Source organism: Fringilla coelebs, assembly GCF_963513975.1.
Source record: "Fringilla coelebs genome assembly, chromosome: 6".
Lineage (NCBI taxonomy): Eukaryota > Metazoa > Chordata > Aves > Passeriformes > Fringillidae > Fringilla > Fringilla coelebs.
In genome coordinates, this window is record NC_140034.1 from 44,968,045 (window position 1) to 44,983,310 (window position 15,266).

The following is a 15,266-nucleotide window of genomic DNA, read 5'->3' on the forward strand; positions in this document are numbered from 1 at the left end:
GTTACAGCAAGGACCCCCGGTGCTTGCAAGGATCTAAGGAAGCACTAAAATCCACTGGATTTTCACTTGCATGAGGAGCAAAGCTGGCTGCCTGTCTCCCCGCCTGTTGGCAGCGCTGTGCCGCCCGCCGGGCTGCTGGTCAATGATTGCCGGGAGCGCCGGCCAAGGCGGGGCCGGAGGCTGGTGCCTGGTTTGAACCCGGCAGGTGCCCGGGACCCGTGTGCCGGCAGCCATCCTGCTCCCACAGCGCCCGGCAGCCCCTGGATTTTGCCAGCAAGGTGAGACTGTTTGGTGTGACCCAACGAGCTGGGTTCTTTTTCTTGTTTATTCTTAAGCTCCTGGTCCCCGTATACTGCGTTGTGGCACGAGAAGGTGGATTTGAGACAAGCTTGGTCCCTGGGCAGGGAAGGGAAAGGAAGGGGGGGTGTAGGGAGTGCTCTATGGGGTGTGTTGCACTCCAGTTTTGGTGTTAGGGTGCTGCTGGGGGGGACGTGGGGGTGGTGAACAGCAGTGGTGTCAGGGTGATTTGGGTGGTGCCGCAGTGGCACCTGGACTTTGCTCCATGCCGGGGGACAGTCGCAGCCTTGAATACACAGGACTGGGGAGTGGTGCCAAAACGCAGCTTCAAATTTATATCTTGCAAAAGTTAGTGGTTTGGGGCGTACAGGGAGGTGGGCCGAACCCAAGGTGTCCTTCAGCCCCACAGTTTTCCCCGGTGGCTCAGCCAAGGCAAACATGAGCTCAGCGCTGAGGTATTTGTGACGGCCGCTCCGTGCCCGTGTTTTGGCGGTGGGCAGGGAGGTGGCACCAGCAGGACCCGGCACCTGCGCAGAACGGCCTCACAAAGCCGTGTCTTCCTTGGTTTCTCCTTGCCTTTCTCACACCACAATTAAAATTCCTCAGCATCCGAGACAGGACCCTTCAAGGCCTCCCTTTGATTACTCGAGTAGGCAACAAAAAATAATGAAGAAGTGGAGTTTAACCTAAGGTCAAGCTTTCTCACAGCCTGGCTGCAAACTTGGGATAGCTGGAGCAGTGGGAGGGGCTGCGACCAGCCAGGTGAAGCTGGGAAAGCCGTTTGTGACCTCCCTGGATGGAGGGCCTGAAAATTTAGTGTATGTTACTCCATCCAGGACTTTCAGACAAGACTGATACTGTCAAAACCAGTGCTATAGCAGGGAAAATAGATTGCATGGTGTTTGAAAACACTGTAAGCTCAAATATTTGAGTTCTTTACAGCTTGTGCCTAATTTTTTTTTTAATTTATGCCAGTTGCGGTTGTTGAGCTGCTGGAAGAGACAGGAGTTGGATGTGCCCAGGCTAACAGGTGTTGTTTTATGGTAGTAGTACCCACTGGATGGGAGTTGAGCTGGGCCCAATGTTGATCACAGCCTGGGCTTTGTCATGGGTGTTTATGCCGGCTACCCCTCCCAAACCCTACCTTTGGTCTTGCTTTTGTTCAGAAAGAGGCTTTATTTTAATATCATCATCTCTCTCTGATAAACTGAGATGGATGTAAATATGAAAAGATTAAAATGTGCATTATCTGCACCTTTCCTCTAGATCATTGCAAAAACAGGCAGCCAGCAGTTCATCTGCCTTTTCCAATGTTGTTTAGAAAATCCTTCAGTGCCACTCTGTCAAATTTTCAGAGAAATTGCAATGAAAGTCCAGTAAACCCATTAAAATTCTATGCTCACAGCAGAAATAACCTGGGCATCTTTTGGGCACCACCCAGTCACACAAACCTCATCATTTCCCACCACGGGAAGATTTGGGCCCACTGTCCAGACATGAGGAAGAAAAATATTTTCTTTGCAGATGAATACCAGCATTTAATAACATCAGCAAAAGTGCAATCTGTGCACAGGGTGTCAGCGAACAACTTACTGGTCTAGGATTCACCCCATGGGACGTTCATTTAATGACACCACTTTCAAAATGTCTTGTATTCCTTGTTAGTGGCTTGGGATGGAAACCTGGTTTCTTTTCTTCCCACAGGCAGCCTGTCCTGCAATGACCCAGAGCACCTGAGGCCCGGCAGCTGTGGGGATGGAGCTGAAGGTCTGGGTGGATGGGATCCAGAGGGTCGTGTGCGGAGTCTCGGAGCAAACCACCTGCCAAGAAGTGGTCATCGCCCTGGCGCGGGCCATCGGTGAGCCATCTCCATCTGCTGGGGGGCTGCCCCATCTGCAGGCTCTTCCTGGGAAGGGGAGTCCTTGGGCGGGTGGAGGTCTTGCTCTGTGGTGCTGGGGCAGCCTCAGCACACCCCTGCTGGCCCCTCCTTTCCCGATCTGATGTGCTCGCCTCCTCCCGGCAGGTCAGACCGGCCGCTACGTGCTGGTGCAGAAGCTGCGGGAGAAGGAGCGGCAGCTGCTGCCGCTGGAGTGTCCCTTGGAGTCGCTGGCCAAGTGTGGGCAGTATGCCAACGACGTGCAGTTCATCCTGCGGCGGACGGGCCCCAGCATGGCCGAGCGGCCCTCCTCGGAGGGCGCTCCCCAGGCTCCCGAGAGGACGTTCATCCGGGCCAGCTTGCCCATCAAGCCCAGGCTCACCAGCATAGACGGACCCCGTTCCAGGGAGCCCAAAAAATCCATGACCTTCAGCCTGGGTCCTACAAGCTCCAGCGACCTGTTCACTGTGGGCCGATGGAGGCACCAAACACGGGATGGACTAGACTTGGAGGGTGGTGGTGTTGTCCAGCCCTCCAAGGAGGAGCTTTTTAGGAGAGTGCTGCAGCAGCAGGAGCAGCTGCATTCCTTGGAGGCCCATGGGGACACCCTAGAAATGGACCTGCGGCTCTGGGAGCGCAGCCGGCTTGCTGGCCAGGAGAATGAGATCCTCTATCTGGAGCAAGTGGTGCGGAGGAATGAGACGGAGCTGGGTGAGGAGGAGTTCTGGCAGAGTGAGCTCCGGCTGGAAAAGGAGTGTGAGCGGGAGCGACAGGAGCGGGTTAGGAGCCTGCGGGCCAGCCTGGAGGAGTACACCCAGAGGATCTATGAGCTGAGTGTCCGGACTGAAGCCCTGCAGGAGGAGATCCAATGGGAGATGGCTGAGAGGGCCAAGAGGGGGAAGGAGATCTCTATGCCCAGCCCCATAGAGCTGGAGGACATGGCCACCAAAATGAAAAGAGACCTGGAGGCCAAGGTCAAGCAAGGCACCCAGCTGGAGAGTAACCTGGCCAGCGTGGAGAAGGCCCTGGAGGAAGCTGAAAAGAATCTACAGGTAGATAGGACTGGGTTGAGCCACCCCATGGGATGGTAAGACCTTCAGGAAGGGGTGGGACCGGCTTTCCAGACACGTTAGACCAATGGGTTGAGTGGGGTTGGTTACTCCACTTGCCCAATGAACGTGGGACTGGGTGCACAGCTCTCAGCAGCAGTGATCATTGACAGGTCCCACACCCATTGCTCTCTGTGCAAGCTACGTCTGGGCTAGTGCTCCTTTTGACTGGTGCTCTGGGAGCACAGCATCACCTCGCTCCAGCATAGACAATGGTGCTGGAGCGAGTGGTCCACGTGTGGGATTGGGGGCATTGGCACAAGGGTCAGTGTCATCTTGGATGACGGAATCACAAAGGGCTTAGCACAGATCCCCATGGTGCCTGTGCACAAAGTCTTTGGGCCATGCAGGGCTTGGGCTCATGGTGGGCGGCTGTGCATTGTGGAGATGGCAGCTCTGGGGATGAGCTGTGATGCCCCCCCAGCTCATGGTAGGGGGGCTGTGCAGTGTGGAGATGGCAGCTCTGAGAATGAGCTGTAATGCTTCCTCAGCTCTCCGGCTGCAGCTTCCCAGCATCAGGGGTCAAGGGGCTGCATGACTGCCACCTTCTCCCCACCATGTCCCTTTCGAGCAAAACGGGGAAGCTTTTATCCAGCCAGGCCTTCCCCAGGCTGTCCCTGCTTTCAGCATCTTTCCTTGAGCATCTCATTTGCATTTGGCATCTCCCAGCACGGCGGCGGCTGCCGTTTGATGGCTGCTCGCACCCTCTTGTGGAGATGCAGCAGAGCAGGGCTTTTCCCAAACCAGCGTCTTCCTCGTCCCCGCTGCCTTCCTGCAGCCCTCAGAGAGGGGCGGCTGAGCCGCAGTACCCCTGAGGTTGCCTCTGCTGGCACCGGCAGGGTGAGCCCCAGCCGGGGAGCAGCCCCAGCGGATGATTGGCGGCCAGCTTGGGGCACGGTGGGGGGAACATGCGGCTCACCCTGTCCCCCCTCGGTGTGTGTTTTGCAGGCCCAGACCCAAGAGCTGGAGGAGTTAAATAAGGAGCTGAGGCAGTGTAATTTGCAGCAGTTTATTCAGCAGACGGGGGCCACGGTGACCGTCCTGCAGGCCAGGTCCGAGGAGGACGCCCAGCCGGAGCCGAGCCCGTGCGAGCTGCCAGCCTACCGGAGAAACGGAGGTCAGCACGCTGCCGCTGGCTCGGCCGCGGCGGCTGCTCCGCGGGACCCCTGCCCGCGCCCTGCCTCCTTCTCCAAGGGGTCAGCCCCAAAGCTGACCAGTTCTCCCCTGGGCACTGAGATTAGGCAGGTGGTGGTTTGTGTGCTGACATGGCAGTCACTCACCACTCCGCAGGGTTTCAGAGATTTTTCACCCCTGGGGCTCCTTCCTCCTCCCCACTGAAGCCTGGGGGCTGTTCGTAGACACGCACGGGAGTCGGATCCTGCATTGCTGCTTTTGGGGCAGAGGTGGCTGCAGGGAGCTTTCCTTCGCAGCCTTGCTCATGTCACCACGGCGGCTGCAGCAGAAGGCAGGTGGCTGAATGCCAGCGTCAGTCCCCGGGGGCTGTGGGCTGGTGGGGACATCCTCTGGCCCAAATGACCTTTGGGGTGTTTGGCGAGGGAATGGTGGTGCCCAGGGCCTTGTCTGCATCCTCACAGGCATGAGAGGAGGCGGCGGCGGGGTTCTTATGGAAAGGAACCTGCTCATTTCTCCTCCGGAGCACCCGGAGCGGGTGACATGACTGTCCTGCGGCACTGCAGTGGCTGTGCCCAGTGAGCCTGGGAGGCTCGAGCCCTGCCTAAGCTGGATGTTTTTCCCCATCCTGTAGGTTTTTCTCCCACCACTGGTACAGACTTGCCTCCCCAGGTCAGCACCAAGCAGCTCCTCAGCCATCCCAGGACCCTGCCGGAGCCCCTGGTGTCCAGCCTGAACCCCGAGGGTGCGTATGTCCCAGTGGGGCCCTGGGAGCGTGAGCTGCTCTGCAGAGGATGGGTGGGAACAGGGGAGAGGCTTTTGCTGCCCAAAATGGGCTGCACAGAGCAAGCGTGTGCTGGTGGTGGGAGGCCAAAGCTATTTATAGATGCCATTAGGAAGCGCAAAGCTCACACTCTGGCAGTCTCTGCTGTGCTGCCAGGGGCTCACACACTGGCAGCCTGGCTCTCTGCCCTGCCAGGAGCTGTGGAGGATGGTTCTTATCCCCACTCCTGCCACTGTATCCCCCAGGCTTAAGACCTTGCTCAGTTAGGATGAGGAGAACTTGTCTCCTGTCTCTTACAGGAGCTACTTTTGTTCCATCTTAGTGACCAGTTCATCCCCAAACCCCTCCTACCTCCTGTGACTCTTTCGTCACCTTGCATCTGTTTTTTGGACGCAGCAAAAGAGAGCTGTGGTAGGGACACCTACCTGCTGTGGTGATGCTGCCTCCACCCTGGCATCCTACTCCCACCCATGCCACCTTTGCCTCAGCAAAACCCTACTGCCATCCCCCACACAGCCCAATACATCCACCCGTCCTTCAGGACACTGCAGCAACCGCATTCCCATCTCCCAGTCCAGGCTTTGTGCTCACCACATACATCCTGTTTTCCCCTCTCCGTGTTGCAAGTGCTCACCCACCATTGTGGGATGGCTCAGGTGTTTTTTTTCTCTTGTCTTGCAGTTGTATCAACCAGGCAGAGCATCTGGAGGTAGAAGGGCCCAGACAGTGGAGGATCAATTGCCTTCAAAGTGTAACTCTATAAATAAACCATATTATATATATATATAAATATATATATATTTTATATTTTTTTTTACTGCTTTATATTGTGAATGGATGTGGATGGCCAGACAGAATATTTTTACAGACTGTAAATTAAAATTAGAGACTGATCTCACAAAGCAACCCTCTTCCCCGAGGATGAAAGCGACTCCCTTGTATTTTTTTTTTTAAGCAGTTTCTATATTGAACAGAAAACAGCAGTGCACCCATTCTGCATAGCCTCCTCAAAAGCTCCATCGTGCATTTGGAAAAGTCATTGTTCCCTTGACTAGGGGAGTGAAGCTGCAGTGGAGACCCACGAAGAGGCTCACCTGGATGGAGCAAGTTAACAGATTTTACAGCAACTCATCACTGCAAGCGGGGCCATGACAAACAGCCTCCTCACTGGCGGCAGGGGAGGCCCAAAAGCAGTTTTAAGACAAATTTCTGGCCCGTCCTTTTTTTATGTATATTATAAGAAACCTGTAGGAGAAACCACTTTCTATGGTGCCACACAGACCATGCTTCAAGGAAGCACACAGCGGGAGTTGTTTTTCTTAAATTCATTTAATCTTTCAACTTCTTTTTAAAGTAAAAAATTGCAGAATGAGCCCTTCCCCGGTGGTGGTGTGAGGAGGGAACAGGACCAAAATACTCTTGGTGACATTTTAATTTTTCTTTTTAACTTGATGGCCAGTAGTTACCATTCTGTTCATCTGTCACGGTGGGTCACCTTGTATTTTAATTGCAAAACCAAAGCGGTTTGGGGAGGGGATGGGTTTGTCTGGGAGATTTCTGAGCCTGTTTTCAATGTGTCGTATGCAAAAAATGTGACTTGGGCACAGCATTCCCGGTAAAACCCCGCTTCCCCGTGCGATTGTAAATCCTGTGCGCCGCAGATCCAATTTTCAATAAATCTTTGGGAAAGGATTTGAGCAAAGCGAGTGTGAGTGTGCTGTTGTGGCCAGGGTGAGCCGTCCCTGCCGGCGCCTGCCGGACGCGTCCGAGCGGTTTGCGCACCCTGCAGCTGCCTCTTCCATTTCCAAGCCATCTCTTTCTATTTGCCGAATTAAAGCTGTGAGTATTTTATAACCAACTGACTCTTATGCACACAGTGCTCTTTTCTTCTTTTTTTTCCCCTTTTTTTTTTTTTAATCGTGAAGTGCTTTACAACCAGGGGATGCAGCTTGTCTCCGGTGCGATGCGGCCATCTCTGGGATGAAACATGGCAACGTTTCAATAATGCACAGCAGCAGCTCAGAGCATTTTAGGACAGGAGGCAAAGGGGGTGGCGCTCAGCTGCAGACAGGAGCAGGTAAGGGGAAATTTCCCATTTGCCTCCAAGCCTCTTTGCGGCTGGATAACAGCAGCCAGGAATGTCAGCTCTTGCTGTCCATCACCAACTCCCCTGAGCTTCTGCTGGGCTCTTGTCCCTGGGGACCTCTTCTCCTCTCAAAGCTGATTTTCAAGGTGTCACCACAGCCCAGCAGGCTGATCAATATTAAAGTTTGCATTTTTGGGAGATCCACTGGTACTGCTGTGTCTTAGGTTATGGAGAGCTGCCACAGTGGGGAGATGGAATTTCAAAGTTGCCTTTTTTGAACTGGGGCTTTTGGGGCTTTTTGGGTGGGTTGCTTTTCAAGCTCCTCCTCACCCTCCTCCTTAAATCATGTATCTCAAGGAAAATTAGTTAAAAATGTGTTCATTACATGCAGCTACATTTGGTTTCTCCCCTGCTTGTTTGCTTTTGGGCTTCATGTGCTTTTTTTTTTTGAACTCTTGCTTTTAAAGATTCTCCCTTGCTAAGTGGGTGATGGACATCGTAAAGAGCATTTCAGTGCTGCTTGGGGAGGGGAGGGAAAAGCAGGTTTAGAAAACCCACTTGCCTTGGACATGGCCGGATTTCAGTGTGTCATCCTTTGCGTATCCCAAAAAACTGACCTCTCCAGGTTTAAAACTGGATCTTTCATTTTTTGGGTTACATTTGTAGCCTTGCTTCCTGCAAAAGAAACAGGAATAAAGAGAAAAGGGTCATATTCTATGGTACTTCCTAATGGGGGCAGAAAATAAATTTGAATGTCTGGGGGATTTTTTTCCCCTCTGTTACAATTATATCTTATTTATCAGTTTTGTAGGTTCAGTCATAATTCAGTCGTAATCATAACAGGCCAAACCAGCACCAGTCTTTCCTAGAGGGAGGTGTGGGAGGGTGTGGAAAATAAAGATTTAAAATATATATGTATATATCACAGCAGATTTGGCCCTTCAGCTGCTGCCCTTTGGCTGGCATGCAGGATTTGGAACTGTTGCATGGGTGGGAGACAGAGTAAATCAACTGTGCCCCCCCACTGATAATTGGGCATGAGGCTAGCGAGTTGGCCGTGACCAGGGGCTAACTCTTTTCAGCTCAAGACTGTGACTCTTTGCAGCTTTTCTCCATTCTGTGTCCCACCCAGCCACCTCCTGGGCCAGCCGTGTTTCACGAGGTAATAAATCACTTTCATTAACGCCTCTGTCCCTGCTGTGGTGCACGTGGGGCAGGGGTGGCAATCCAACTCCGCTGTTACCTCGGGAGCTCCCCAGCCCAGGGTGACCTATATTCCTGCGGGCCCGGGGGGCTGCGCCGGAGGGGCGAGCGCGCCGCTCCCCGCCTGCTAACGCAGCGAGGCTCGATACCCGCTCCCCCGCCCTCCCGCTTTCAGCTGCTCTAAAGTCTGTGTCAATAATACATTTCTGCCATTGAATATTTTATTGATGGTTTGACTTTTTTGCTGCTCGCAATTCCCATTTCAAGGCTGCGTGATTGTTCCTAATTAAAATTTTATGCCCTGGGACAAGCCTTCTTGCTACAGTGGAGAGGATGCTGTCCTTTTCTAGGCCACTACAGAGTGGTAGGAAGAAATTACCATTACCCATTGTTATGAGATTAAAACAAAGCAAATAAATTATTGTTTTTTCCCTTAAAAAACAAACCAAAAGCCCTGCGTACGGCGCGTACTGGAGAGGGAACAACTGGCTCGCGGGCAAGGCAGGGCTCCAAGCGTGCAGGGTGGCTCGAGGATGCTGTGCCTGGCTGTGCAGGGACTCGTGTCCCCGTGTCCCTCAGGCACCTTGGGCAGCTTCTTCCTTCCCTGGAGTGGGTAGGAATGGACTTCAAAGCTTCTTTCTCCTCAGATGCTTCTCCTGGCTAGCTCCAGTGCCACCCAAAAATCACAAAGTGAAGGATATACCTGTTTTTCACTGGTGAGCAGTCCTGCATTTTTGTTGACTTTTTAATAAATCTGCAGGTTCTGCCAGTACAAGGCACCATTTAGAAGAGTATTTCAGCCACCTCCAGCCTCCCTGGAGCCCTTTTCCTGGCTGCACTACCTGATTTTTTTTTAGGGTTTTTTTGGGGTTTTTTTTTAAGTTTTTTTTTAATATTGTGTAAGAAAAAAATGGCCCCCAGCTCCTCAGCCCTCTATCCTGGACAGTCAGCTCCTCACCACCCTCATCAGAATGGTGATCTGGGTGTCAGCACTGCCCCAGGCCAGTGCAGTTTCTTCAGGGCAGCACTGCTGCACACACTTGAACCATCCCCAAGTTGCAGTTACGTATTTGTACGAGTTCCTGAGTGTTTGGGTTTGAGGTTTTTTTTCCCCCTCAATTTCATCTAGAGTGCTAGAAGCATTTGTGCTGCTTTCCAGCCCCTGGATTTGGCAAGCAGCTTTTAAAGCACACACTTCAGCACCAGTTACATAAGGAAAGGTGTGAATGTCTGGAGGAGAAAATGCCTGATGGTTTTGCTCCCCAAGTGGTGTACAGATGCTCTGCTGCTTGCTCCTGGCTGCACAGCTTCTCCCAGCATAGTTCACTGCAGATGAAGAAGAGCTGTTTGAACCGGCATGTGTGTCCATGCAGGGAGCATTGTCTGCTCTCCTATGATGATTTTTCTTTCTCCATCTCAGAGTGTAGACTGACTGCATTCTACCTTGCCCTGGAAAAAAAAAAAACATAAAGCACTAGAGGAGGCTGGGAAATTTTCCTGTTTATGGATGAGCAAGTTTCTCTCCCAATGGAACCTCCTGCCAGCAGAAATCTTTCTTTTTTTTTTTTTTTTTTTAGGATGTATTATATAAGTCCCTGCTCGCATTTAACTAACTGACTTCCTCTTAAACAATTCATGTACTCCTTCTATTCCTCATAGAGCAGCTTGCTCCTTCAGTGAGGCTCACCTGACACTGGGACATGTTATGGACAGAACACAACAGGCGTTTCTTAGCTTGAAGAGTAAGGCCTGTTCCCTTCCCTCCATGAAGAGCTGAAACAGGAACAAAATCTTCGAAGAGCACGAAGAGTCCCTTCAGCTCAACAAGCCTGAAATTCAGCATCTTCCCCTCCTGTAAGGCACTCCCTTGCTTCTCACCAAAAATCTCCCAGTTTGGAGTGAAAGCACACAACTACTCTTCTAACCAAGCTAAGTACCATCCTCCAAATCTGTTTATTTAGCTACTGAAAAACATGAAATCAAGGGGCATAACAGCCCTGGTGCATTTTCTCATCACTCAGGAGCACCCTGCAGCTAAGCCAGAACAGAAGGGCTGATACTGGGCTTTCTGCTTGGGGGACAACCATGTCACACCCTTCTGCTCTCCTTTTCAAGCCACCTTCATTGGCCACAGAGGCAAAATAAGATATGGGAGGAACGAGGCATGCAGTGCAATAAGAGACATCACTGAGAAGGCACAGCTTTCCTCTTCACCTGGTCTGATGCCCTGGATTACAGTAATCAGCACTCAAACACTGGTTTTGCACATTTATTGAAGACTTCAGGTAACAGCACAGCAGGTTAGTTTTGAATCATGCCAGAAAAATATTAAAAACAGGAATTGAGCTGGATGCTCCCCCCACTTACTGGAAAGACGCACAAAAAAGGCAAAACCACACAAACTTCACTTCAACCCCTTCCTTTAGCTTACTGGAGCTGAACAGGATGGTTCCATTGGTAGGAGGAAGCATTCATACCATAGTGCTGCTCATGGGAACTGGGACAGGCCTTGCCAGGCGACCTGCAGAGCTGCTCCTGCCAGCGGCATCTCCCGGGGTTAACTCATCAGCCAGCACAGTCCCAAACGCAGGGCTGTTTATTCAAAGAGAAACAAAGCACCTTTATTTGCAGACACAGGTTTGTTACCTGCATGGTCACCTATAAAATGGGGTCCAGGGGGACTGTGGCCTTCAGTTTCAGCTCTCAGACACCCTTGTACATGGATGCATTTTGCACCAGGTTTCCCTCCCTCCCTTTCTCTGTGTGGCTACACTGCACTCCTGCCTGCTCAGGACCAGCAGTGGGAAGATGCTGTAGGTGCAGCAAGAGAAGAAAAAAGCAATCCGGGGCTGAGACAGCTGCAAACTTGTCTGCCCCCCAACCCTGTCCCCGTTAAAAAAATTTAAAAGGCCCATTTGGCTTCTGAACAAACACGAAAGCATCTTGGGTAACTTTGGTTGGTTTTCCCACCTTCCCAGGCTGTTTGAGCACTACGGAAACACAGAGCACACAAGGGAGCTGAGTTTTCTTGTGAAGAGCAGATGTTCCTTTGGGACCCGGAGGCAGAAATGATAAGAGCATGAAGGAGAGATAGGGACAGGCAAAAGTTCTCAGAGAGACACTTTACCAACAGAGGACCTTGCTCTGCCTTCTGTGCAATTAACTACTTAACTACCAGAGCACTGCCAATTCCTTCAGATCAAGCCTTTACAACAGCCCAGGGCTACATGAGAGCAGCCCCAGGAGTAGAGGGAATACCTGAGCTCTTCCAGGGAACCTCAGCAACTGCAGTGAATCCTAGCCAGTTATTAGGAACTTCAGCTGACAATGAAGCTGCACTGCTCTTCAGAAAACACACTTTTCAACTACCCAGCTTCTTCACCAGCTGAAAAATCACAAGAGATAACTTTGTAGGAGAAGCCATCTGCTTCGTCACTTCCTCCGTTTTTAGTGACAGCCACCGTGGGTGGCTGGAAAAGTCCCTGCCTGGCTTGCCTTCCTGTTCCTTGGGGCCATGAAGTCAGAGGCCCCTGCGTGACATCACAGCACATTAGGCAAGGCAGCTCTGCAAATGCCCAGCCAGGACCGGGGTGCCAATAGAGCCCTGGCACAAGATGAAGAAAACAGCAAGCAAAGGTGAGGGGTGGGATGGAAAAAAATCCAGCAACAAAAAAGGAAAGTGAGGTTTGTTTCTGCTTTTCCTTTAACAGACTAGAGAGTCTCTCTTTAAATGTGACTCATCCAGGGCAATACTAGACAGAGTTTCTTCTATTAACACACCCTTGGCAATAGCAGTTCGGTTAGTCACTGACCGGGTCTCAAGACGTCACCGGCCGGGACGATGCGTCTCTAACTTGGTACGGAGTCCGCTAGCGCTTATTTACTTTGGAAAGTGTAAGAGAACAGAGGGGTGCACGCCATCCCTCCTGAACAACTTTACCACCAACTACTCGCACCCACATGCCGACGCGGCCCGTTCCCTCCATCTCCGCTCCCGCCGGACACGCCGAGCCCCGGTGCAGGAGCGCTCCATCTTTTCGCGCTCCCGTGTGCGGCCGACCCTGGGGCACTCCCGGCAGCGCATCGCGGGTCCGCAGAGCCGAGCATGGGCAACCGCTGGAGGCAGGACACTGGCGACCGATGGGGAAGCAGACTCCTTGGCACGCCGGAGCCCCTCACCTGGCTGGCCGAGAGGGCAGGAGGGCGTCGAGGCTTCGAGGCGCGGGTCCGGGGAGCGAGGCGGCCGCACAGTGATGTCCGAGGAGCAGGTTAGCCGCTGTCACACGCACAGTGGAGTCGCCGAGAGCACAATGTGCGTTAGTCAGTGGCTCACCTGCTCCTGGAGGGTGACGGGGGCGCGGCGGGGCCCGTCTGCAGCACAGGCGACACCGGGCAGCGCGAAGGATGGGGCGCGGGAGGGGGGAGCCGCGCCGTGCCCGGGCTCCGCGGCGCGTGGAGCTGCAGCTCCGCGCTCCCACCCCCGTGACAGGCTGGCCCGTGCGGCCCCGGGGCCGGCGGTGCCCCGCAGCTCCGGAACGGGGGATCCCTCCCGGCGCGGCCGCCGCTCACCTGCGCTCCCGCCGCCGCCGCCGCCGCCAACTTCTCGCTCTGCCCGGGCCCGGCCCACGCCGCGCGCCGCGGCCCCTCGCTCCGCCCCCCGCGCCGTTCCAGCCAATAGCGACGCCGCGCGCCCGCCCGCCGGCCCCGCCTCCGCGCCGCTCCAGCCAATGGCGGCTCCGCCACCACCCGCCGACGGCCGCGGCGGGGCGGGGCCGGGCGGGCAGGCGGCCCCCCCGCCCCCCCGGCGGTGACAGCGGCGGGCGCGGCGCGTTCGCTTCTGCACGTCGCTGCTGCTGCGGGGAGGAACCATTTGTACCTGTTGAGCCGCCGCCCGCCTCCCGCTCACCCCGCCCCGCCGACCCCCGCCCTCCCCGCCCTCGCCGCCCCGTTCGGGCCGGCGGCTGCCGGCGGCGGCCCCCTGCCCCGCCGCCGCCGCCCGCGAGGAGCCCCTTCCCCACTGGACCCCCACGGCCCCGCCACTCGTCTCCCCCTTTCCCCTCCGTCCCCTTTCCGCCCCCGCTGGAGCCCGGCCCATGGTACGGCCCGCCGGGGCCGTGCCATCAGGGCAGTGTCGGGGCGCACGTAGGCGGTGCGGGAGGGACGGGGCCAGGGGGCGGGGGGAGAGTCGGGGTGTCCCCGGCCGCCCCCGCCACTGCCGCCTCTCCTTTCGCCGCATCAAATGTCACCGTGTCACATTAATTTTTTGTACGTTTTCCCCCCTCCGTTGTTGTCCGTTGGGTTGGCCGTGCGGCGAACCCGAGTGCCCCTCGCAGTGCCAGGGGGTGGAGGTGGTCCCTCGCCCCCGGGAGACTGCTTCCAGCAGCTTCTCCAAAAAAAAGGGACGTGCAGTTGGAGGTTTTCTGTACATCCTCAGTATAACAGCGCTCACCTTCTCATGGGGTGAGCTCGCTCCCGCCCATCACCCTACAAGCCACAGCCAAGCAAACAGCTGGAATGCTGAAAATTTTAGTGCACCTCAAGGAGGATTTGCCAAGCACCAAAGACAGAGCTATATGGATGGGCGCAGCGCTGTCCTGTAGTGGGAAAAGTCTTGTTTGGAGCCTCAGAGAGCCAGGCGTCGAGTCTGCAGGCTGCCTCCCATCTGCCTGAAGTCACACACGCGCCCTCCTCGAACAGGTCGGAAACCACAGCGCGTCTGGGGGAGCGGGCACGTTTGTTGTGACCCCCCGGTTCGTTCAGACTGCTGTTGGGCAAAGAAAAACACTTCGGGTGCGGATGTGGCGGCTGACCAAAGAGCAGCCACACGGCTCATCCCTGGTGAACTGATAATGCATGCTGTTCGGCAAAAGGCACGAGCTCTCCATCCCTTGTGAAAACTCCCTCGGCATCAGCTGTCCCGGCTCCGACGGTGTTTTGCAATCTGGAGCAAGATTTGGAAGCAAAACCCAGCGCGGGCTCCCTGATAGCCGGTGGCAATTCCACATCGAAAGGATTTCTTTACATGTTCTGCTGGAGCGCTTTAACACTCATCCGTGGCTCTGCTCTCCCGTTGCCGGTGTGGAGGGGGGATGGGGGGACAGCCCCTCTTCTGCGTGACAGCCCGCACAATGACAGGCTGTCTCTGTTGTCATTTTGTGTGCATGCTATGTGGGGTTTTTTGTTTTCACCCAGGAGCCGTAGGGGAAAAGTCACGTATTTTCCATCTTCCCCAGCACAGGGCTGGTGCCTGGATTGGAGAGAAATCGTCTGCAGAGCACACCGACCCCTCCACCCTCCGGGCGTGAGCCAACACAAAAGAAGGCACAGCCATGGAAAATACTCTTTTTTATAAAATAGGTATTTTTGTGGGAAGTAACATGGCTGGGTACCGCCCTGACACCTCCCTACCAGCACTGCTGCTTCTGCCAGCTGCTCTACGGGGTACAGGACACACGTGCTGTTGGCTCCTGTGCTCCACCAAGTCCCTCTCCTTCTAGGCAGTACTATACATTCCAGGTTTTACTTAAAAAAACCTTCAATCCTTCTCCTGACTGCAAGCACACAGGGACTGTGTTTTGAAGCGGTGCTTGCGCAGCTGGCTGCCAAGCTCTGGATGTTGCTCGGACCTCCCTGACCGCTGTGTTAAACCATCCAGCATGGAGCAGGGCCGGCGCGGAGCCAGCTTGAGCGCACGGCAGCGGGCAGAGGATGCGCTGCTGCGGCGGGCGAAGGGCGCACCGGGCTCTCGCTCCGGAGGTGCCGTCGTCCGAGTCTTTAAAG

At 54.6% G+C, this 15,266-nt stretch overlaps 1 protein-coding gene across 1 annotated transcript; it reads left to right on the forward strand.

Moving 5' to 3' along the window:
- Nucleotides 1-2,014: 2,014 nt before the first annotated feature.
- RASSF7 (Ras association domain family member 7) lies at nt 2,015-5,910 on the forward strand (the record flags this gene model as incomplete). Its single annotated transcript, XM_084207802.1, has 5 exons — nt 2,015-2,155; nt 2,321-3,225; nt 4,231-4,399; nt 5,048-5,158; nt 5,879-5,910. The coding sequence occupies exons 1-5, from the start codon at nt 2,053-2,055 to the stop codon at nt 5,908-5,910; spliced, it is 1,320 nt and encodes a 439-aa protein (XP_084063928.1). The 5' UTR covers nt 2,015-2,052.
- Between the last annotated feature and the right edge of the window lie 9,356 nt (nt 5,911-15,266).